Source organism: Myotis myotis, unplaced genomic scaffold (assembly GCF_014108235.1).
Source record: "Myotis myotis isolate mMyoMyo1 unplaced genomic scaffold, mMyoMyo1.p scaffold_m19_p_13, whole genome shotgun sequence".
Lineage (NCBI taxonomy): Eukaryota > Metazoa > Chordata > Mammalia > Chiroptera > Vespertilionidae > Myotis > Myotis myotis.
In genome coordinates this window covers 49,281,326-49,303,517 of record NW_023416317.1, presented here as the reverse complement: position 1 = coordinate 49,303,517, position 22,192 = coordinate 49,281,326, and the positions used below count along the sequence as shown (strand labels likewise).

Sequence of the window (22,192 nt, the reverse complement as noted above, 5' to 3'; positions counted from 1 at the left end):
CGGCAGCTCCGACTCCCTAAAGCTGGGAGCACTCGCCCTTAGAAGCCAGCCACCCCGCTGTGAATCCCCTTAACGCGGTCCAAGGATGAGGAACCTTAGCTCACATCACATTCGTGAGCTGAGGTTTGGGGTGGTCATACAGTAACATCCATCCTCGTCTCCCAGGGCCTGGTGGGTGGTGGGGGCCCACCTGGAGCTCCCCTCTCCCACCACCCTCCCTTTACTTCTGCTCTGGTGGCTGGTGACCTGCACTGGGCTTACAGCCCAAGTGCCGTTAGCACCGAGGGTGCCCCCAGGCCTCTATGGGGGTCAGGTTTGGGGAGTGGCCACACAGAGCTGCTCACCGTGGCCTCAGCAAGAACAGGACAGGACAAGCTCTGGCCTCTGAGTGACCCACAGCCCAGCTTCCTGTAGTGGCATCTGCCGAGCCCATGTGAGCCTGCCCCAGGGAACCAGGGACAAACAGCCAAAGCACTTAAACAACCTGATGCCCTTTTGTTGTTCTTGTTCATTTGTTTATTTAAAAAAGTGTAGGAAATACAATGCTACTTAAAAAGTATCTACAACAAATAAATTATTCCCAGTTAAGCATTGGGCGGGCCCCTTCTAGGAGGTGTATCTTCAGAACACGTGAGATCCACCCAATGTCTCGGGAGACAGCGAGTCGGCCTGCAGTGTGGCGCTCTCTGTTAGAAGGAAATGGCCAAGGGGGCCCCTTGTCATTCAAGGGGATGTGTGTGATGACAGCCACACCAAAGATGGCCAGCCACACTTTGGGGCAGAAGGCAGAGCACCAACCCAGCAAACCAGGAGGGAAGGGAAGGTAGGGAATGGAGGGCCAGGTCTCCACCGGTGATTTTAAACAACGATGCGATTTCAGTGGAGGGAAGGAAGCCACAGCTTTGCTCCGGCCTTTCATGACAGGGATTGTCAGCATCTCAGGTTGGGAGGCCCAGGCCGGGGGGCTGGGGGGGGAGGACATGGGGGACGGGGGACTGCACAGGAGCCAGCCTTTCAGAAGAGAAAGGTGCCATAGGCCGAGCAGCGCTGAGGGCACAATGAAACACACACACAAACACACCAAACTCTTCCTTTTGGAAAGAGTTCAAGAGGCCTTAGAATGCACACCACTAGGGAGATTACAAAACTCCTTTTCATGGAGGCAAGTAGCACATGAACAAGTCCAGCTGCCGCTTGGACAAGTCCAAGGTGAATTCCCTGAACTCGAGGAAGTGTACTCACTTTTTCAAAGGAGGTTTTGCCCCCGGGGTATTGAACCTGGGGCTGTGCTGACAAGCCGTAGCACACTGTGTCCTCCCAGTTGTGGGCAGGGGCCCGCAAAGGCAGGCACCCACAGGAGCCGGGCTGGCAATGACAATAAATGAGGGGTGTGGCCTGTGAGTAAGAAAACTTTCCTGAAACACACGCCAGCCTCGAGGCCTGTCTTCTCATTTGATACAGGTCCCAAATGTTTCCTTTCATTATGAGAGAAGCAACTATGGGGGGAAGCTGATCAATAGAAACAGACAATGAGCCTCAGTGTGGGGGGTGCCAGGGAGTGGGGGAGCTGTGGTGAGCTGGTAGACCAGATGCCCCAGCTAGAGTGGCGCTGTTTCTCAATGTGGCTATTCCCGAGTGAGAATGTGAGGCCCAGCTCGGCCAGATCGAAGAATCTGGATTGTTATGTAAACATTTTATCATTTTTTAAATGTTAATAATCAATTCCGAAAAAAAGATACTGTTGGCTAAACAAAGCACACTTGTGGGCTGAATTGTTCTGTAGTCTCTCCTGCAGTGTCAGGATGGTGTGTAGGCAGAAGAATGCCCCCCCTCTCCCCTCCACGCCTCACAAAGAGGTCCAAACCCCAATCCGGGGCTTGTTGCAACCCTGTCCCGGGGTGGCTCACACTTCTCTCTCGTTAGGGGCTGGTTTCTAATGCAGCCTGAGTTTAGAAGGACATGAGCCATGATGACTGTATCCAGACCACAATTCATCATTTTCAACATCTTCATCATCGGAATGAGTCCACTTGGAAATCAGAAGTTGGTGGTGTCCAGGAAAACCTGCGGCTGTTCCTTCCATACAATTCCTCTTCTTTGGGATTTCTTGTGAGCACCCTACAGGGCGTCTCAGCGCCCTGCTTTATGCAAAGTCTTTGGGATGGGTCCAAGTTATTCCCCAGTCTCCGCTGGCTCGTGGCCATCCAGCAAGGGAATGTCTGTGTTCCCGTCACTTCCGTTCTGCTTGCTGGGATGGGAGAAGGTGTACGGTTCACTGTCAGACTCAGGATTGAAGTCAGGGGATGACTCCTTTGTGGTCAACTTTATAGTTGGGACCTTGGAATATGGGAGGAGGAAGGAGGGAGGGCAGTCCTCTGTGGGGCCCTGGAAGGGCCGGTAGGTGTCCACCTCGGGCTGGACGAAGGACCCGTTGGAATCCTGCAGCAGATGCCCGTACACCATGGTGTCATCGATGACGGCGTACACGTGGGCATCATGGTCCTTTTGTACGTTCGGAAACTTTTTTGGCTGCATCGGTATCTGGGTATTGACGTTGCCATTGTAGATACCTATGGCTGGGCCCTTGTTCATCTTCTTTTTCCTACTGAGAGAGGCAGCAAGACGGAAGTCAGGAAGACAACGGCCTTAGATGTGCACCATTGCCCTTCCCTGCTGGAACTCAGATCCCTGCACCCCCTGGGCTGCGGGAGAAGAGACTGTGTCTCCCCCACATCCCACAAATCGCTTAGTCTTTGAACCCGAAACTACTGTTCTCAGTGAATATTTAAAAGGACCGGCTTCTGTCTCTAGCTCAGGTGATGGAGGGAGGGAGTTTGCAGGGCTGGGCTGGCAGGGCCCATGTGGCCATTACCCCGCCGAGATCACCCCCGCGATCTCACAGTCTAATGGGCCCAGGGGACTTGTGCTGAGGTGGCTGCATGAAAACTGCAGGCTCATTATGTCACCACACCTGTATTTTGGCTTTTTGTCCTGTCTCACACCCCCCCCCCCCCCTGCTAGGTATGGGATATTCTTCCCCTCTAAGTATACTTCACATCTGGCAATATGATTTATCATTGATCTTTGGGAGGGAAATGGGAAGCAAGCAAAAAGCTCCATAATTAGTGAGAGGTCACTGTGATCTAAGGGGCCATCAGATCAGCTGAAGACAGAGAAATTCCACCTACTTCTTTTTCACAAGGCAAATGATGAGTCCCAGGGCAAACAGCAGCAAGGCGCCGCCTCCCACCACGGCAATGAGGATGACAGTCATGTCTGTGAGCAGAGACATAGAGAAGGGGAGACGTGTGGGGTTAGGTCTGTGATGGACTTGAGTACATAGCCTCCAAAGATGACCGCCACCCATTCCTTCGCCCCCTGTACCCACATGCTGCCCACAGATGCATACATCCAGCTCAGATCAGAAGTGCCCAGCCACCACCTGAGCAATAACAATGGCTGTTTTTAAGCCACTGAGTCCTGGGGTGTTTTGTTATGCAGCATTACTGATGCAATAGCTGACGGATACACAGACAGCCAGGACTCAAAGCTATGTTTTCTGACTCACCTCCCAGGCTTGCTCCTTCCCCGTCAGCTACCAATTTACACCATTACCATCCCTGAAAAACCCCGAAGGCCCTTACCTAGCGTTCTCCAGGTAAGCGACACCTGGAAGAGCAGGTCCAGCTTCTTGCCACTCACAGGGCTGCAGTTGGAGATGTTGACCCAGAAGTTGTGATGGTGGGAGCTGGACTTGGGGAGCACCTCCTCCAGGCTGAAGATCTGCTCGGCCTTGGTCCGCTGCTCCTGGATGATCATGAACGCGCGCCCCGTCTGGCACACCAGGCCGGTCCGCTCCTTCAGGAAGGTCAGGTAGGCCACCTGGTCGCTGGGCACGCTGATGTTCCAGGACACCGAGGCCAGGGACGGCAGGCCCCGCTCCCAGTTAGGGGTCATCAGGTAGACCTTGCTTTTCATATCCGGGGTCACCGTGAAAATACCTTCCTCTGCATGAGAGGGAAGAGAAGGAACAAAGACGTTTCCATCGGAAGGGAGAGAAGAAGTCGCCGCGGCGGAGAAGATGGTGGAGTGTCGTGACCAGAGCTGTCCAACAGAGCTTTCTGTTCTCATCTGCACCGTCCACGGGAGTAGCCACAGCCACACGTGTTTGCTGAAGACCTGACACGTGCTCGGTGTGACCGAGGAACCGCATTTCAAACTTTCTTTACTATGAATTTACATTTAAGTTGCCACAGGTGACCCGTGGCTACTGTATGGGTCAGCACAAGATTAGAGTCTCAGTCAAATCAAAAAGCAAAAAACAGGCCAGTTTGCCAAACGGGTGGTTATCTCGGCTTCCTTTCAGGAATGCCCTCAGCATCGCTACCATTCACCTGTGCCCCACGGTGGGATGGGTATATACCGATTTCTGTTTCTGAGATTAAAACGTCAAGCCCTGGCCCTGGATGGATGGCTCAGTTGGTTGGAGCTCTGTCCCGTATACCAAAAAGGCTGTGGGTTCCATTCCCTGTCTGGGCACGTGCCTAGGTTGCAGGTTCGATCCCCAATTGGGGCTTGTGCGGGAGGCAACCAGTCGCTGTTTCTCTCTCACATCAATGTTTCTCTCTCCCTTCCACTCCCTCTAAAAATCAATAACAAAACAAACGAACGAACAAAAGGCCCATCAGGTCCTCAGAAGATTTCTGGAATTGCAAAGCAGACAGTGCCTCTGACACGTCAACTCATCTACTCCTGACCCCCGGGGAGATAACCCCACACCGATGAGTGTGTTACTTTCACAAACTCCCCAGGAGGAGTTTCTCTGATGATCTTAAAGAGCTCCAGCAACCTAGATGGACCTTAATCTTAGGGCCACAGGTTCTTCTTCCTCACACTCATGCCTGAGAACAAAAGTGTGAAGCAAACCTCAGAGAAAGCCCTTGGTCAATATTCCAATTGCCTCTCACGTTGGGCAATTTGTGATGGCGACTGTGACTTTTAAAATCAGCCATGCAGAGTTCTAGAGTCACTCTCATGACCGACTGAGACCTCATTTCCTGCCTGGGACACAGAAGCTCACCGTCCTCTCCCAGGAAAATGGGACCCTGGAGTTCTAGATCCTTCTCTCTCCCAGCATTCCTTTCCGGCGCACTCCATGCTGCATTTCGAATTCTCAAATCAGAATCATAAAAATGCACGCATACGGGTTTTTAGGTTACCACCTTAAACATCCAGGACTTGGGACTATGTGGTTAGTTCTAACTTATGCTCTGGCCACTTCCAAGAAAGACTCGAATCTGATTATATGTTTTGCTGCCATCAACCATCATCTCCCCTGTCACAGAGCCTTGGAATTTTCCACTCCAGGTTAACGGTGGAGTCAGGATCAGGACGCAAATGTCTGGTGTGAGGTCCAGCCCCCTCAGCAATCTGTCCTCTTCAATTTGACAACTGGAGTAAGACGATCACAAAAGCAAAATAGAGGAATGCCCGCATGGGAAAGGCCTGAAGACGGAAGAAGGTGAAAGACGCCCTTACCTTTGAAGTAGGGTATGAAGGTCACGGTCAGGGCCTGCCTGGAGAGGTCCTGCTGGAAGCTGGGGGCGAAGGTGCGCAGGGTCACCAAGACGTTCTGCTTCACCTGGATCTGCTCGATGGCGCCTCCGGCACAGAAGGAGCCGAAGTAGAGGTCCTGGCCCAGGCCAGTGCCGGCCACCAGGTAGCTGAAGCTGCTGTTGCAGAACCGCTCCTGCGTGTGCTGCTGCAGCTTCTGGGCCGGCACCAGTGCCAGGCTGAGCCTGTCCTTGGGTACCAGCAGCTTCCAGGAGAAGTCGTGCAGCTGCACGGGCAGCTGGAGGATGTCCCTGGGCACCTGGAGGGAGTAGGACCTCCTGTGGCAGTACCGGTGGTCCGTGCAGCCTGGAAAAGAGGGGCTCGTGGTACCCAGGCCGGGAGGAGACAGGAAGAGCATCCTCCCAGCTCTCAAGTCGGCCCCAGGCTTCCTGGCTTTTTCCCTTTGGTCCTTCCTCCCGCGCTGTCCCCAACTCCGGCTCCCTTTCTAGCTCCCCGTCCTGCTCTCTCACACTCTTCCTAACCTGGCAGACCAACTTTCTGGGGAGTTTTTAGGGTTGAACTTCCTCTTCTTGTTTGTCAGGCTGTCACCTCTGTGTCTCAGGTGCTAAGTGCCAGGTGGGCAGGGCACAGGTCTCCCCAACCAGGCCTGTTGCCCAGTGTCCCCATCTACGGGAGGCAGTTCTGTGCAGTGGTGACAGCAGGGCGTGGAGCTAGGGGTCTCAGCTGGCATTCTAGCTCTGACACTTCCTACGGGGGGGCCCCGGCTCCTGCACCCGCAGACTCTGCGAGCATCCACGCCAGAGATCACAGGGGCCCCGCAGGGAGGTGACTGTGGATCTGGCTGCCCCACCTTCATCACACATTTACTACGTGACTAGCACATGGCCAGCCTTGCTAGGGGCTAAAGGGATAAAATGCAATAGCCCTAGCTGGTTTGGCTCAGAGGAAAGAGCGTCTGAAAGGTCACAGGTTCGATTCCGGCCCAGTTGCAGGCTCGATCCCCATCCCCAGTTGTGGGGGACGTGTGGGAGGCAGCCAGTAGATGTGTTTCTCTTTCACATAGATGCTTCTCTCTGTCTCTACCCTTTCCTTCCACTCTCTCTAAAAGTCCATGGAAAAAAATATCCTCAGGTGAGGATTAATAACAACAACAAAAAAGAGACAAACCAAGACTCAAGACTTGGAGTCTCATGTGGGAGACCGCAAGCGGGCAGTGAGCGTGGAAGCAGGGGGCGTGCAGGGGGAGAGGACGGGGAAGGCCACGACTAGGAGGAGGGGGTTCCACAGGGGGAGTCTGAGGAGACGTGAGCATGGACAGGGGTCACACACGGCCCTTCTGAAGGGTGCACGTTCCAGCGGAGGCGGCTGCTCCCAGGGGAGGCAGGTGTCCACCTCCTGGTTCGCTTCCTGGTGGCCCTTGCTCGCCCGGCACCGTGGGGGACATTTCTGGTCATACTATTTACACCCTGCCCCGTGGGCCCCGCCAAGGAGACAGGGCAGGATGCAGAGAGATGCCCGCGGCCCTGGAGGAGGGGGGAGCGCCCCGACCATGGGCGTACTTATGGTTTTCTCGACGTTCATCCACAGGCGCGTCAGGTCGTCGCAGAGGAACGAGATCCTGTGCTTGGAGCCATGGGCCAGGGTGAGGTTGGTGCTGCAGGTCCGGGACTCCAGGCACACAAAGCAGCCGGGGACGAAGCGGCGGCTCAGCTTCACGGGCCTTGGCTCGATGGTGACCGACATGGCTTGCTCCTTACTCAAGTCAACCTCGTAGGTTATATCTGGAACCACACACACAAGACCGGCGTCAGCCCCGTGAAACGGGCAAAGATTCACACAAAACCTCTCATGGCCGGGGAATGTGGGAAACGCTTTTTATTATTCAGGCAGCATCACAGTAAGTCGGGAAGAAATTTAAAAAGAAAAAGCATGGACCGCATTTCTACCACATTCCTTCACCCATCCTCCTATTGATGGAGATGTAGGCCGTTTCCCGTTTTTGATTTTTCTAAGCGTGCTGGACCTATGCCTTTGCACGACTGTGAGTGGATGGACCGTGCCACTTCTTGGGTAAACACTGAGGAGCGAAATGTCTGGGTCAGAAGTAGGAAGGCACAGGTTTAACTCTGTAAGAGACAACCAGATGGTTCTAGGTGGCTGCAACGTTTGGCACTCCCGACAGCACTCTGACCCTCGGTGGGTGCCCCAGCCTTTGTTAGTTTAGCCCAGGGGTGGGCAAACTTTTTGACTCGAGGGCCACAATGGGTTCTTAAACTGGACCGGAGGGCCGGAACAAAAGCATGGATGGAGTGTTTGTGTGAACTAATTAATATAAATTCAAAGTAAACATCATTACATAAAAGGGTACAGTCTTTTTTTTTTTTTTTTTAGTTTTATTCATTTCAAATGGGCCGGATCCGGCCCGCGGGCCGTAGTTTGCCCACGGCTGGTTTAGCCATTCCTGTGGGTGGTGGGTGGGAAATGGTACAGTGGTGTTACAGTTAAATCTCCTTCGAACATTACTATATAATAATCAGGTGGGCAGAAATGAGACTCCTGGCAGTTGAGCTGAAACAGTGCAGTTTGTTGAGAAAAAAGCATCCTGATTCTGGGGCAAGACAGGACTTCCGTGGCAGGAGTGTCAGTAATGCACTGCTTTCCGCATTCTCATTTGCAGATGCAGTCCATGCGTTAGTCACTTAACATGTCCTCTCTCCACACTGACTCTGGTTGGATCTCAAGGTAACTGGAGGGGCGGGGCAGACACAGCACATGGCCTCGCTGCCTAAGGAATGTCCTCATGCGAGGCGTCAGCAGGCAGAGCGGGATGGAAATGTGCAGAGATGGGGCGTTTTAAATGGAAACGTCACCTTTTCACACTCACCAATCTGAGGAAAGACAAGACGTATTGTGACTGTGTCTTCTGTGTATTTTGACAAGTAGCCTTGTCCCACCCCTACAAAAGGGAGGGCAGGGAGGTGTGGCTGTCAATTGACAGCTGAAAGGGGAGGCGCCGGAGAGGCTGAAACGACCGGCTCAGGGTGTCTCAGGTCACAGAGGGCAGACCTGTGATCTGAACCTGGTTTCCCACCACAGAAGACTCTCATCCTCTTTCTACAACACTGTGGGTGTTTCCCGCATGCAAACAAACATCCGAGCCTGCAGCTTAAAAGACAGCCCCACACAAAAACAGACAGCATCACACTACTGGATACTTATGGACTCCGGGAACCACTGAGGGGGTTGGGTTACTGACTGAAGTTTCATAAAGGCCCCTCATCATTCCTGTGGCATCTATAGAAATTTATTTCTTTAACATGAAAACGGGCCCCAGGGGAGCAAGCCTGAGGCCCCAGGACGTGCCAGCTCCGCCAGGACCAATCCAGGCTCCCTGAGCACGAGCTGAAGATGCACTGTGCTGCCTCCCTTCGTCCTCACCACCCCTGCGGGCCTCTGAGCTGCATTTCAAAATGAGAAATCGAGTCACGTGGAGGTTAAGAGACTTGCCCAGCTGGCGTGGCTCAGTGGTTGAGCATTGACCTATGAACCAGGAGGTCACGGTTCAATTCCAGGTCAGGGCACATGCCCAGGTTTCAGGCTCGATCCCCAGTGTGGGACTTGCAAGAGGTAGCTAGCTGATCAATGATTCTCTCTCATCACTGATATTTCTCTCTCTCTCTCTCTCTCTCTCTCTCTCTCTCTCTCTCTCTCTCTCTCTCCTTCTCCCTCTTTCTCTCTCTCTCTCTTTCCCTTCCTCTCTGAAAGGAATAAAATAATATCTTTAAAAAAGAGACGCTTGCCCATCCATGGTCACACAGTAAGTAGGGGAACCAGGTTCAAATCCACACAGGCCAGATTTGGGGGCGGCAGTCTTAACCACTGGGCTACGCTGCCTGCAAGCAGCTGCTCACACATATTAAGAAGGGATCAGACACACGTGTGGGTGCCCAGGACTGGCTGCCGCGGGCAACCTCCTGAAATGTACGGCCCACATCAGGATGAAAAGGACCCAGACGGCGCCATCTAGAAACCGGAGATCTTCCTGAGTCCAGCCCAGCCTAATCTTATCCCCAAAGATATTCCTGCTGGTCAAGGTCACGCACTTCTCTAGAAAAATGGAAACCCCACTTTAAGGCGAAACACCGCCACACTGCAGGTCATCACTCTTTATGCTGGTTGTAGCCTGTTTACCGTTTGGTTAGTTTTAGAAGTCAGCCCAGCTGATTTTGCAGGAAACAGAATCAATCAGCAGCTCTTCGCCCTAAGATGATAAAAAAATCTGTCCGTCTTCTGAAACTCAAACCCACTCCATTCCAAATCCTTTCGTGGCTGTTCCAGCATTAAATGCGACAGTGGAACTCCAAAGTGTGTCAATGGACACACACACACACACACACACACACACACACACACACACTCTCACTCAAGTACATAAAGTTACGTCTTCTACGTAATTATTGTGAATTAGAAGGAATCTTGGGTCAAGATATGGGCAAAGTCAGGCCCAAGTGGGTGCCAAGGGGGCATTCCTAAGGCAGCCTCTTGAGTGCACCCTACAGGGTTACTTTTCAGATGTTTATCGGCCCTATAAACACAAACAGCGCCCTAGCCAGTTTGCTCAGTGGTTAGAGTGTCGGCCCACGGACTGAAGGGTCGTGGTTTCGATTCTGTCCAAGGACACGCACCTGGGTTGTAGGCTGGATTCCCTAGCCCGGTTGGGGAGGCAACCAATCGATGCGTGTCTCCCACAAACAGAAACAGCATGCCACTCCCCACTCCCACTCAATTTTTCTGCCTGGCTCTGCCTACTTCCCAGAAATAAGAAAAACAAGCTGAGAGTCGGCCCTCTGGACATAACCCGTCCTCAGCAGGTAAGAAATGCCCGGCCCACCTGCCACAACTCACTCCTTCCCAGATTCTAGTTCACAGACGAGCCCCATCCACGCTGGCCTCCTCTTGTACGTTATCTCAAAACCCACACCACAACCCTCGGGACCAGGACTCAGGCGCGGCAGGCGAGGGCCCAGGGCTCAGGATGCACCATCTAAGGAGGCACTCGCTCTCGGGAGCTGACCTGTACTTACGCCTCTATCACAGGGAGCCCCTCGGAGTGGGCGCCTCCTTAAACGTTGCATCCTGAGCACTTCACCTCACCCTCGTCCTGGCCCCGACTTCCCTTCTTTAGTTTCGAGGCGTCTGAGTAATTGTGTGTGGGATGAAGCATAACCTCATGCTCACCCACCTACCTGGGGCTCAGTGTGGCTCACAGCACGGGCTCTGGGTGCTGAGCTCGCTCGGCTCCTGGCCAGCTGTGTGATGTGAGCCTCGTTCCACAACCTGTCTGAACCTTCTGGTTCCTCATCAGTAGATGAAGATAATTCCTGCCGCCCCTACTGGGTCGTCATAAGGATTAGCTGGGACATATAAGCGGCGTGCTTAATGCAGTGTAGAGCGCTCAACGGCGTTAGCGATCATTATCATTGCTGCCGGTGTGGGGACATCGAGACTCCCAGTGTAGGGTCAAGACATGCTGCCTAGAGGGTAACCTTCCAATGCCTTAATTAAAAACAACTCTGCCCTGACTGGTTTGGCTCAGTGGATAGAGTGTTGGCCTGTGGACTCAAGGGTCCCAGGTTCGATTCCGGTCAAGGGCATGTACCTTGGCTGCGGGCACATCCCCAGTGGGGAGTGTGCAGGAGGCAGCTGATCGGTGTTTCTCTCTCATTGATGTTTCTAACTCTCCATCCCACTCCCTTCCTCTCTGTAAAAAATTATTGGAATATATTTTTTAAAAAAACACACAAAACAAACAAACAAACAAACAAAAACCCAACTCCACAGCCCTGGCTGGTGTGCTCACTGGCTAGAGCATTGGCCCATATACCGAGGGGTCTGGGGTTTGATTCCCAGCCCTGGTTGGGGTGCATGCGGGAGGCAACCATTCAATTTGTCTCTCAGATCAATGTTTCTCTCTCTGTCTCTCTCTCTCCTCCCTGGCCCCTCCCTCCCTCCCACTCTCTCTAAAAACAAAGCAATAGAAAAAACACTGAGTAAGGATTAACAAAACAATAACAACAACAGAAATAACCTGGCACCCTGAATGTAAGTTTGCGTTTTGGAATCTTACTGTTTCAATGGCTGGGCATGCCATGCCTTCACCAATAAGCCTGCCTCGCTGCCTAGCAACATACTTCCTGCAACTCTTCCAGGGTCCAAAGGTCCAGAAGCCACAGCTGAGAAACAGGAAGGAAAGAAGGTGTTGGAGGAGGAGGGGAAAGGAAGGTGGGCTCACTCACTGCTTTCATTGTGTGGACACTGGACCAAAACTTGAAACTTCAGCCGGAGGATCCCCGGATTTTGGGCATCTTGGTCACATCCTTGCAGAGAGAGGTTGAAGTTCCCAGCCATGTTCCCAGGCTGCTTGTCTGCCAGCCTGAACACCTCGGGGTTGGTGGTGGAGCCCGGGATGTAGTACTCAACCCGCTCCTCCTTCTTCGCGCAGTTGGAGTTATTGAACTGGAGGAAGGAGACGCTGGCCCGCAGGTGCGCAGGGATGACAAACTGCCACGTCATGAGCTCGTCCTCGGGGAAGCTAAACGGGTAGTTGGCAGACATCAGGGTTGCTGAGCCTTCACCCTCAAATACAGATTCGATGAAGCACAGTCCTATTGGGAGGGGAAACCGAAACAAGGCGATTAGATCCTGCCCTGACTGTCCACAGCTTAGGGCAGGGGAAGGAGGTTCTCAGGTCCTGAGCCGTGGGTCGGGATACGGTATGAGGAGGAGACATCAGTGGTGTGCAAGTCTATGTTTAACAACTGACTCGGCGGGGGAGGGGGAGGGCGTTCTGATATGTAGGGCCTGCCCATTTCCTTGGTGTAAATTTCCCACCATAGCTGATTTCAAGCTACCAATGTGGGATGACCGAATGTGGACTTGGAAAGAGATGGACAGCAGCTCACCATCATAAAGGATTTCCACTTGCAGAGAGAATCAGCATAAATAACCTCGAGAACACAGATAACCGAAAAATGTAGAGAAATCACTAGGGGGGGCAATGAGTTTGGAGTGTTTATGGCCTTTGTTTCAACCTCAGCAAATAGCAGGAGGGCATGGCGAGCTCACGTTTTATGGATGACTGGCTCGACATGCTGAAGCCGGAGTGGCTTCTCTTGTCGAACCACGGCAGGTGTAAGGTTATCTTGACGCTCTCCTGCATCTTGATCCGGGACACGGTGCCGGTGCTGCAGAAGGTTCCGATCCGGACCTCGGTGGCACCGATGTGGCCGTTGATGTTGTAAGTGACTCCGTCTGGGCAGCTCTCCCCGCGCCCGATCTGCCTGAGGCGAGGCCTGGAGAACACCAGCTCCAGACTGGTGCTCTTGCCAGCTTGGATGTCCCAGATGAAAGTTCGGTTGAGGTGGGGCAACAGCGATATTACGGGCTGCAGCTCGAACTCCCCAAAAGGACATGGGTGTGATGTGCAGTCTAAAACAGTCACAAAACAATCTTGGTCATAAATGCTGCCAGGCCTCTCCCTACTCCTCATCTCTTTAGTAGACCCTCTGGGAGTACCCCGAGGTGGACACACCCATCTCCAGGTTATATAGTGTTGATGGCCAGTGGCTCACAGAAGCCCCCTTCTTTGCTGAAGTGCCTCGGCTGGGGGTGCCTCCCGGGCCAGAGATACCTGAGGGTTTCGCTGCCTACCCCAGCAGGGAGCAGCAGCCCATAGCCAACCACCGCTCAGCTCATCGAAAGAGTGAAAATGCCTGACCTCAACCTGGTGAAGTCGCTCCTTTGCTGGCATCAGCCTGCGGCTACACTTTAGCTAAAACCACATCCTTGCCCAGCCGGTGTGGCTCAGTTGCACCAAGAGGTCACCGATTCGATTCCCTGTCAGGGCACATGCCTGGGTTGTGAGGTCGATCCCCATTCAGGGTTGTGTAGGAGGCAGCTGATCAATGTTTCTCTCTTGTCAATGTCTCTCTCTCTCTCCCTCGCCCTTCTACTCTATAATAAAAGCATAATATGCTAATTAGACCAGATGTCCTTCTGGGTGATCTTCCAGATGAAGCCGCGGTGGCTGGGCTGAGGCAGAGGCGTTGCCACAGTGGGCGGGGCAGGGGCCAAGCCCCTTGCATGAATTTTGTGCATCGGGCCTCTAGTCTAAAAATAAAAACGCATTTAAAACAGAATAAGAACATCTTTGCCTGGCCAGCATGGCTCAGTGGTTGACCAATGAACCAGGAGGTCAGGGTTCGATTCCTGGTCAGGGCACATGCCCAGGTTGCGGGCTTGATCCCCAGTGTGGGGTGTGCAGGGGGCAGCCAATCACTGGTTCTCTCTCATCCTTGATGTTTCTATCTCTCTCTCCCTCTGCCTTCCTCTCTGAAATCAAGAAAAATATATATTAAAAAATTAAAAAAAGAAATAAATCCTATCACTTCAAACAAAAACATCTTTGCTTAGTCCTTCCCTAGCTCCCTCCTTCTTTCTCACTTCTTCACAGGGTGCTTCCACGGGTACTCTCTTGACAAGTGTCTTAAGCGCAAGTTCCCATTCAGGCTGTTTCCAGGGAACCACACCCAAGACACTTCCTAACTCTTGTGTTTTCACATGAAGTCGGTGGAGTCCAGTCGGTGGGAGGCCCTCTGCCCTGGAGCCGGAGCCACCGTTTCACAACCTTGGGCACAGTGTCACGCTCTGCCTTTTAAAACTGGTTTTCCCATCCACAGGCTCATTAACTCACCAAGTACACTCAGAACGTACAAGCCCCTTAGTGGCTGGAAGCCCAGGCACAGTTTCTTTCTGCCTCGTGGCTTTAATGCTCACATTTTATTACCATGTTGGATTTTCTTAAAGCTAACAATGGATGAAGGATGTACCTTGTTTCCTAAGCTTCGAAAACAAAGGGAGAAACGCTGTTGTCGGGGCGGAATAGGGAAAGCACGTGGGAGAAGTAACAGCACGCAGACAACCCAACAGGCTGTTGTCTTGGGCATGGGGAGTGTGAAAGGGGAGATGGATTCTGGCCACTTTATTTTTTATGCTTTTAAATATACTTTTATTGATTTCAGAGAGGAAGGAAGACGGAGAGAGAGATAGAAACATCCATGATGAGAGAGAATCATTGATCGGCTGTCTCCTGCACGCTCCCTACTGGGGACTGAGCCCCCAATCCCAGCATGTGCCCTGACCGGGAATCCAGCTATGACCTCCTGGTTCATACACAGGTCGATGCTCAACCACTGAGCCACGCCGGCCGGGCAATTCTGGCTAATGACCTGCGCATCTTCACTGCTGCTCCAGTTGGGTATTTGAAAGTACCGCCCACTCGAAACGAAAGAATGGGAGAATTTTAGAGCTGAGCTGGACCTCTGAGGTCATCCATGCCAAACCTCTCCTTTTTCAGCCCCGAGCCCGGGGGACGGGCATGCCGCTTACAGTACACACACAATCCCAGGACAGAAGCCCGGGCTGTGTTTGCTCAACCCGCGTCCCTGCCAACACACGGCACCACCTAACCCACGAAACAGGGTTAGATAACAAGGTGACGAATGTGGCTAAAATTAGAGTTTGTCTGTCAGTAAAGACAGCACCTATTTTTAGGAGCTCTTGCAACTTCATTGTTTACGTCAAGTCACTTCTTTCCTTTAACATCTGGCCTTGTCGCTTTGCATCTCCACCTCCAACGTGCCCAGGGCCACATGGAGCAGCTCCTCCTGGGTTCCGTGCCCTTGTGGGATCACCGAACCTGTGAAGGGGGCGATTCTCAGCCCAGATGCACTTGGAGGAAGTTTAAAAAATACACATGCCCACCCGGCTGGCATGGCTCAGTGGTTGAGCATCAACCTGTGAGTCAGGAGGTCACAGTTCGATTCTCGGTCAGGACACGGGCCCAGGTTGCGGGCTCAGTCCTCAGTGTGGGGTGTGCAGAAGGCAGCCAATCAATGATTCTCTCTCATCATTGATGCTTTCCTCTCATCTTCCTCCTTCCTCTCTGAAATCAATGAAGATATACTTAAAAAAAAATACACATGCCCTGGCTGGTGTGGCTCAGTTGGTTGGGTGTTGGCTAGGGCACTGAGACTGCCAGTTCGATTCCTGGTCAGGGCACATGCCCGGGTTGTAGGCTCGATACCCAGTAGGGGATGTCCAAGAGGCAGCCGATAGATGGTTCACTCTCACATCCATGTTTCTCTCTCTCAAAAAAAAAAAAAAAAAAAAAAAGTCAATGAAAAATATTTGTTAAAAGAACACACGCCTGCCCTAGCCAGTTTGGCTCGGTGGATGGAGCCTTGGCCTGCGGACTGACGGCTCGATCCCCAGTAGGGGGCATGCAGGAGGCAGCCAACCAATGATTCTCTCTCATCACTGATGTTTCTGTCTCTCTCTCCCTCTCCCTTTCTCTCAGAAATCAATAAAAAATATATATTAAAAAATGCACATGCCTAGGCCACCTGAGAGATTGTGATTTAATTCTATACCAAGAACCTGGAGCCACAAAGCTCCATCTCTCAGCCACAACTCTGTACCGGCCACACGACACAGGGAGAGTCAGGTCATGTAAGCACTTGTCAGTTGGCTGCTAAGAGCTTCGGCTTTGAGGATGGACACACAGGGAAGAGTGGTCACAATAACCAGACGGGACTACCCCAACCAACTGAGCCACACCGGCCAGGGCTCCAGGGAACCCTTAAGCATATCAATATTCTCTGACATGTTAATTGGAATCGACTTAAACTGGTCAATTAATTTGGAGGAGAACTGACAGTTACAAAGTACTGAGATTTTTGGTTTTGTTTTGTTTTGTTTTGTTTTTTTTTAAAAAAAAAACCTTTCAAAATCTCTCCCAAGTTTCCGTGGTGATTCAAAGTTTTTAATGGGGAATGTTACCTGTCTTTATTGTTTAAATATGTGTCTTTGTTGTTTGCTTAAAATTGTTTAGCTAGTGAAATTTCTGTTTGTGTCTCTTAAAAAATATGAATGTACTGCTAATCTGAGGAATGTTAATTATTTACAGGTCACCTAAAAATTAAGGCTAAGAGTTCTAACTAACTGGAAAGTATGGCTTTGGTGTAATGGAGGAAGGTAAAGAGAAATGTTGAAAGAAAGGTGAATGGATGAGAGGCCAGTAAGCTAGGACAAGTAGAATGGGAAACTCACAAAGTACTGAGATCTTAAGGAATACAGTACACCTCTCTACGTATTTGTGTCTTCTCTTTTGTCTCAGTAAAATTTTACATATTTTGCTTCCTAGGTATCCTGCGTATTTATTAAGATAATCCCTAAATTTTTAACTAGAACTTCTGAATAACAGTGACCAACAGCATGCTTTGTGGGAACTCTTATGTTGTTCCCCAGGTTACGGGCAATGACTGTTGCATATGATATTTGCTACCAGGGTCTGAGAGAAACACTTCATTGGGCTAAGCAAACACCCTTCTATGTCTGGTTGACTGAGAATGTTGTATGAAAAACAATCTCTTAAGCGGATCACGTACAGTTTTTTTTTCTCATCTAACAGAGCAAAGCATTCCATTAGCCGACTTGCTAATGGCGAACTACCCTAGTCTTCCAGCGGACCCTTCCCTACTCGTTGCTTTATTCTTTTAAATACATGTTTTATATTTTATCTAAGATTTTTTTTTCTGCATGTACAGTCATAACAGACTGGTTGATGGTTTTCTCTTTTTATGCTCTCGGTAGATGTTGACATCAGGGTTGTAAGGGTTTATGAAATGAGTATGAAACTTCTCTTTCTATGCTCAGAATGGGAGTCGGCCAACTACAGCCCATGAGGTCAATCCAGCCGAACACCTGTTACTGTAAATAAAGTTTCACTGGAATGTTCCCCACCTAAACGTTCATCTATTATCTATGGCTGATTTAAAAATTATATATATATATATATAAAATTGATTTCAGAGAGGAAGGGAGAGGGAGGGAGAAAGAGAACATCAATGATGAGAATCATTTATCAGCTGCCTCCTGCACACCCTCTATTGGGGATCAAGCCCTGCGACCCGGGCATGTGCCCTTGACCAGAATCGAACCCCGGACCCTTCAGTCCACAGGCCGAGGCTCTAACCACTGAGTCAAACTGGCTAGGGCTCTATGGGTGACTTTATGCTGAAATAACGCAGCTGAGCAGTTGTGATGTGACAGAGACCATCTGGCCCACGGGGCTTTGGATGTTTACAGAATGAACTTGCCTACCTTTCTCTAGAATGGCTTAAATACCAGAAATTACCTGCTCCTTACAGTGTTATAAGATCCTTAATGAAACCATCTCTTTTTTGTTGTTGTTGTTAATCCTCACCCAAGGATACTTTTGCATTGATTTTTTAGAGGTAGTAGTGGAAGGGAGGGGGAGAGACACACAGAGAGAAGCATCGATGAAAGAGAGACACATCGATTGACTGCCTCCCGCACGTGCCCCGATCAGGGTCAAGCCTGCAACCAAGGTACGTGCCCTTGACCAGAATCGAACCGTGGACCCTTTATTCTGTGGGCCGAACACTCTATCCACTGAGCCAAACCGGCTAGGGCTGAAACCATCTCTAACTAAGCCAAACCCCATCTCCTCCATTGCTATTTATTTATTCCAGTTTCCTACCTTTTTTATGAGCCCATTAAGTTTTTCCTGAAAATCACCATGTCCATTCAGAGTTTCACACTGAATATCACAATGTTGCACATTGTCTCTTACAATTTTAGAAATCGCCTTTGTATATGTCATTAATCCACATTCACACTTTTGATGCTGTATATTTGTATTTTCTCTTTCCTTTCCTTTTTAGGAGACCAGGCAGAGATTTGTCTACGTAATTGGTCTTTATTGAAAATCAGGTCTTGATTTTGAGTTATCAAACGTAACTTTAAATCTGCTTTTAAGGACTCTAATTTCTCCTTTTTTCTTTTTCTGAATGCCTTCTTCCTAAGGTTTATTTCATCCTTCTCCTCCCCCATGATCTATTGCCCAATTCACTTATTTTCTGTGAAAGGCAAAGAAATGTTCTGAGTAGGCTTTGAGATCACAAATAGTGTTGTTAGTGTTGTGAATACTCAACTTAAAACGATGGGGAAATGACACACTTGTTTTTTTTCTTGCCTGATTGCTATTTGTGTCAATCTCCTACCCCAAGCTCAAGTTCTGAGTGATAACAATACCAAACACCTATAGTTTGTTGCATTTTTGAGTATCACACACTCTCTCAAGCCATTATTTTATTTCATCTTCATAACAACCCACTTGGTTGGTAAAGGACTCTTATTTTATAGACCAGAAAACAAAGTCAAAAAGGAGTTAAGCAACTTAGATGACGTCCCATGAAACCCAGCTCCCTCAGCCTCCACAGCTGCTACCTTTGCCCTTGAGCCTTGTGGACCCATTTCTCTACCCACCGCCTCAACCTCCCGTCTCTCTCGTCCTCCAATCCCTTGACTCGCACCCGTCATCAGCCAAGTCAGTGGTTTTAGCACATCCGACTGAGCATCCCAGGCTCGTTCAGAGACAGTGTGGCTCAGTGGTCACAGGCCAGGACTCTGGAGCTCGAGAGCCTGGGCTCTGGTCTTGCTGCTACTCACTGGCTGTGCCATCTCAGGCAAGTCCCTTTGTGAACTTTTCTGAGGGCCATTTGGGGGATTAAAGAACTTAACCCGTACCAGGCACGTATAGGACTAAATGAAGTGCAGTTTCAAAACAGACCTCAGCTCCCCTGCACTAGGGGCTGGCTAGGTCGGCAGCAGTCCCCGAGTGTGTACTTACCAATGTTCCTCTCGACCTCAATGACAAAGTGAGCCTCTGGATTCTGGCAGGTAAAGCGAAACTCCTTTCTGTCTCCGGGTTTGATGAGCAGCGTGGCCGAGAGTTTTCCAGACACGAGCAGGTGACAGGGGTTCGCTCCCAGAGGTAGGAGCCCCCGCTTTATAAGGATTGTGATGTTGGTTGTACGGGGCAGACTGAGCACAAACGCTTCTGAAGGAAGAGAAAGGGAGTGAGCAGGACCATTCAGGTCTGTTGACCTGCTGTCTCCTCTCAGGGGTCCAGGGAGGATGCCCTCTTTGACACCTTTGTTCCTTGTCCCCCCCCTCCCTCCCCGCACCCCCAGCCCCGACTCAGGGCCTAGAGGGGAGGATGTAAAATGACTGCTCTCCTTACCAGTGGGAAAGAATCGGGCCCTTGTGGGCTGGACACTGACACGTGTCTCTGGTTTGAATTATTCATTTTTCTAAAAATCAAAAACAGTGAACCCCGTCCTACATGGCTCGGGCTGTATGTTTTCAGATACCCCGTCCGTGTCAATAGCAATTAACCGGAGAAACTGCCACGCTTCCTCTCAATATGACTGCAGACCAAAGTCCACACCCAGAAACTGTTTGTAGAGGGACATGTTTATCTGCAAAGAGCTGCCGTCCCCTGCCCTGGGTGCTTCATGGGCCCAGTATATCCATATATACACAGCGTCAGAGGTACATACATACATAAATTCATGCAGTACTGGGGGGGAGGACAACTTGCACAGAAATTAGATATAAACATATTATGTCAGCAAATTTGGCAATCAGAGCAAAATAATACCTCAGGCTGGGGTTCAGCCAATGATCTGAACACACAGGACCAGGCCAGTGAGAGGCGCTGGTTATTAAACAGAGGCGTGCCCTCCGGTGAGGACGGGGCCCTGATTCTGACCAGGCACAGTCTCTTTCCCATTCCCTTTGCTCTGTCGACCTTCAAGTCTTCTCGGACGAACAGGGAAGAGCCACTTTCTCCTTGGTAGCCGCCACCCCTTCCCTGACTTGGGTCCTGACTGTGGGCTCTGGGCGGCCAATGAGCCCGACGGCCCACATGAAGGGACGATTGTCCAGAGGTGGGTCCCACGGTGGGAACCCAGGGGCTCACAGGGCTGAGGCCGCTGCCTCTGTCCCACCATGTTCTGCAGCAAAGGGATGGTCAGCACCCCCACCCCCAGCACCCCCGGTCAAGCCAGTGCCTCTGAGTGCTTGATGAGGGCACTATCACTTAAAGAAAACAGATGGGCGCCCGGCTGACGTAGCTCAGTGGTTGAGCGTTGACCTATGAACCAGGAGGTCGAGGTTCGATTTCCCGTCAGGGCACATGCCCAGGTTGCGGGCTCGATCCCCAGTGTGGGGCGTGCAGGAGGCAGCCCATGGATGATTCTCTCTCATCACTGATATTTCTCTCTCCCCTTTCCCTTCTTCTCTGAAATCAATAAAAATATGTTAAAAACAAAACAAACCCATGGGAATCCTCTCCTTCAACCTCTTTCTTTGGTTTCCCCGGGAACGTGGCATTTCATTGCTATACTATTTCAGAAGATCTATTTCCCAGGTTCCCAGAAACCCAGCCAAAGCTCCATTCTGGGGTGGTTCTGAGGTCTCAGCGGCTGAAAGAAATCTCAGCGGAGCCTCATGGCAGCAGCGCTCAGAGCATCCGGGGCATGAGCAAGCGCCTCACTGGGCCCATGAGTCACAGCTCTTCCCTTTCCTGCCTCCCTCCCGACCTCCCCTTATTAGGACACCCTCGCTGGTGTCTGCCTCCCCAGCAGCTTTTCTGGGGGCATTTCCAATCACTTTCATCACCATTCATTAATCACCATTCATTCATCCCTGTACCACAGGATTTATACAAACGCCCCGTTATTTCTCCTCCCTGCCACCCTATTTCTTTGCAAGGGGAACAAATAGAAGAAAGAGGATCCCACCAGACAAAACCCAGGGAAGTTATCTGCTCCCAGACTTGTTAAATGCAGCTTAAAAGGCTAACAAGTGTGGTTTAAAATTTCTTCGATGGGGCCGAACCAGCTGCTTCAGATCTGGGTGTGCTTTCCTGGGAGGCTCGGGTCTCATCCCCTCTGTCCAATGAAGGTGAGCCCAGCAGCTGTCCGCCAGGGACGGGAACCAGCCCAGGCAGCAGGAGACAGATGTGGGGCGTGCAGCAGGCAGCCCATGGATGGAGCCTGGGCAGCAGGAGACACACTAAGGTGCATGCTGCCCTGCAGGAGTGCCCAGGAAGGTGCGGGAGGTAGACGCAGCATAATCATGAATCAGCCCAGCAGATCAGTCACAGCCTGCACGGAAGTCAGATGCCTACCGGGAAATTCATTTTGGCCAACACAGTCCTGACCTCTCTTGGGAAGATGACGCATTGCAGACCAACATCCCTCTCTACAAGTTCACCAGCTGCGGCTGGGCTGGCCCATCCGTGGAGCAGATCCCTGCTTCTTGGATTGAGCTCCGGGTAAAATGGCTAAACTGTGGATGTTCCCTTCAAGCATGGGGTGCTCACACCCTGGGAGCCCCAGGAAGTGACACCAACAGCCCAACAGAAGGGGCAGTGATCCACCCTTAGGCCACTGACATAATTTCTCCTGCCTTTACCCCCTGCAGGAGCAACTGCCGACTTCATGTCAGTTGAACGTTTGTTTGCTTGTCCCTCTGTCCCACCAGACGCCCCTGAGAGCAACTTGAAGGCACCAAGGAGGATCAAGGTTCTCTGAAGGCACTGGGTCAGCTATTAACACTCTGGGGACGGTGGTCAAGGAAGGCTCCACAGAGGAGGCATCACTTAAGATGGATTTTGGAAAATGAA

At 51.2% G+C, this 22,192-nt stretch overlaps 1 protein-coding gene and 1 long non-coding RNA gene across 4 annotated transcripts in view; both read right to left on the bottom strand.

Annotated features, from left to right (window-relative positions):
* Nucleotides 1–493: 493 nt before the first annotated feature.
* Nucleotides 494–22,192, bottom strand: part of CDCP1 (CUB domain containing protein 1) — a 34,423-nt gene continuing 12,724 nt past the window's right edge. For 2 of the 3 annotated variants that reach the window (XM_036333092.1, XM_036333094.1), the window contains exons 2-9: nucleotides 19,349–19,558; nucleotides 12,700–13,062; nucleotides 11,871–12,239; nucleotides 7,134–7,355; nucleotides 5,539–5,919; nucleotides 3,645–4,007; nucleotides 3,189–3,276; nucleotides 494–2,605 (exon numbers count right to left, since the gene is read on the bottom strand). In XM_036333092.1, coding sequence (XP_036188985.1) covers nucleotides 2,173–2,605; nucleotides 3,189–3,276; nucleotides 3,645–4,007; nucleotides 5,539–5,919; nucleotides 7,134–7,355; nucleotides 11,871–12,239; nucleotides 12,700–13,062; nucleotides 19,349–19,558 — 2,429 coding nt within the window. In that variant the 3' untranslated portion in view covers nucleotides 494–2,172. The remainder of the gene's footprint in view (nucleotides 2,606–3,188; nucleotides 3,277–3,644; nucleotides 4,008–5,538; nucleotides 5,920–7,133; nucleotides 7,356–11,870; nucleotides 12,240–12,699; nucleotides 13,063–19,348; nucleotides 19,559–22,192) is intronic. The other variant, XM_036333093.1, reaches the window with a different exon arrangement.
* Nucleotides 7,947–11,864, bottom strand: LOC118668314. Its single transcript, XR_004971623.1, has 2 exons — nucleotides 11,702–11,864; nucleotides 7,947–8,462 (listed from the first exon to the last, which is right to left on the bottom strand). It is a non-coding gene; the product is annotated as an uncharacterized LOC118668314 (long non-coding RNA).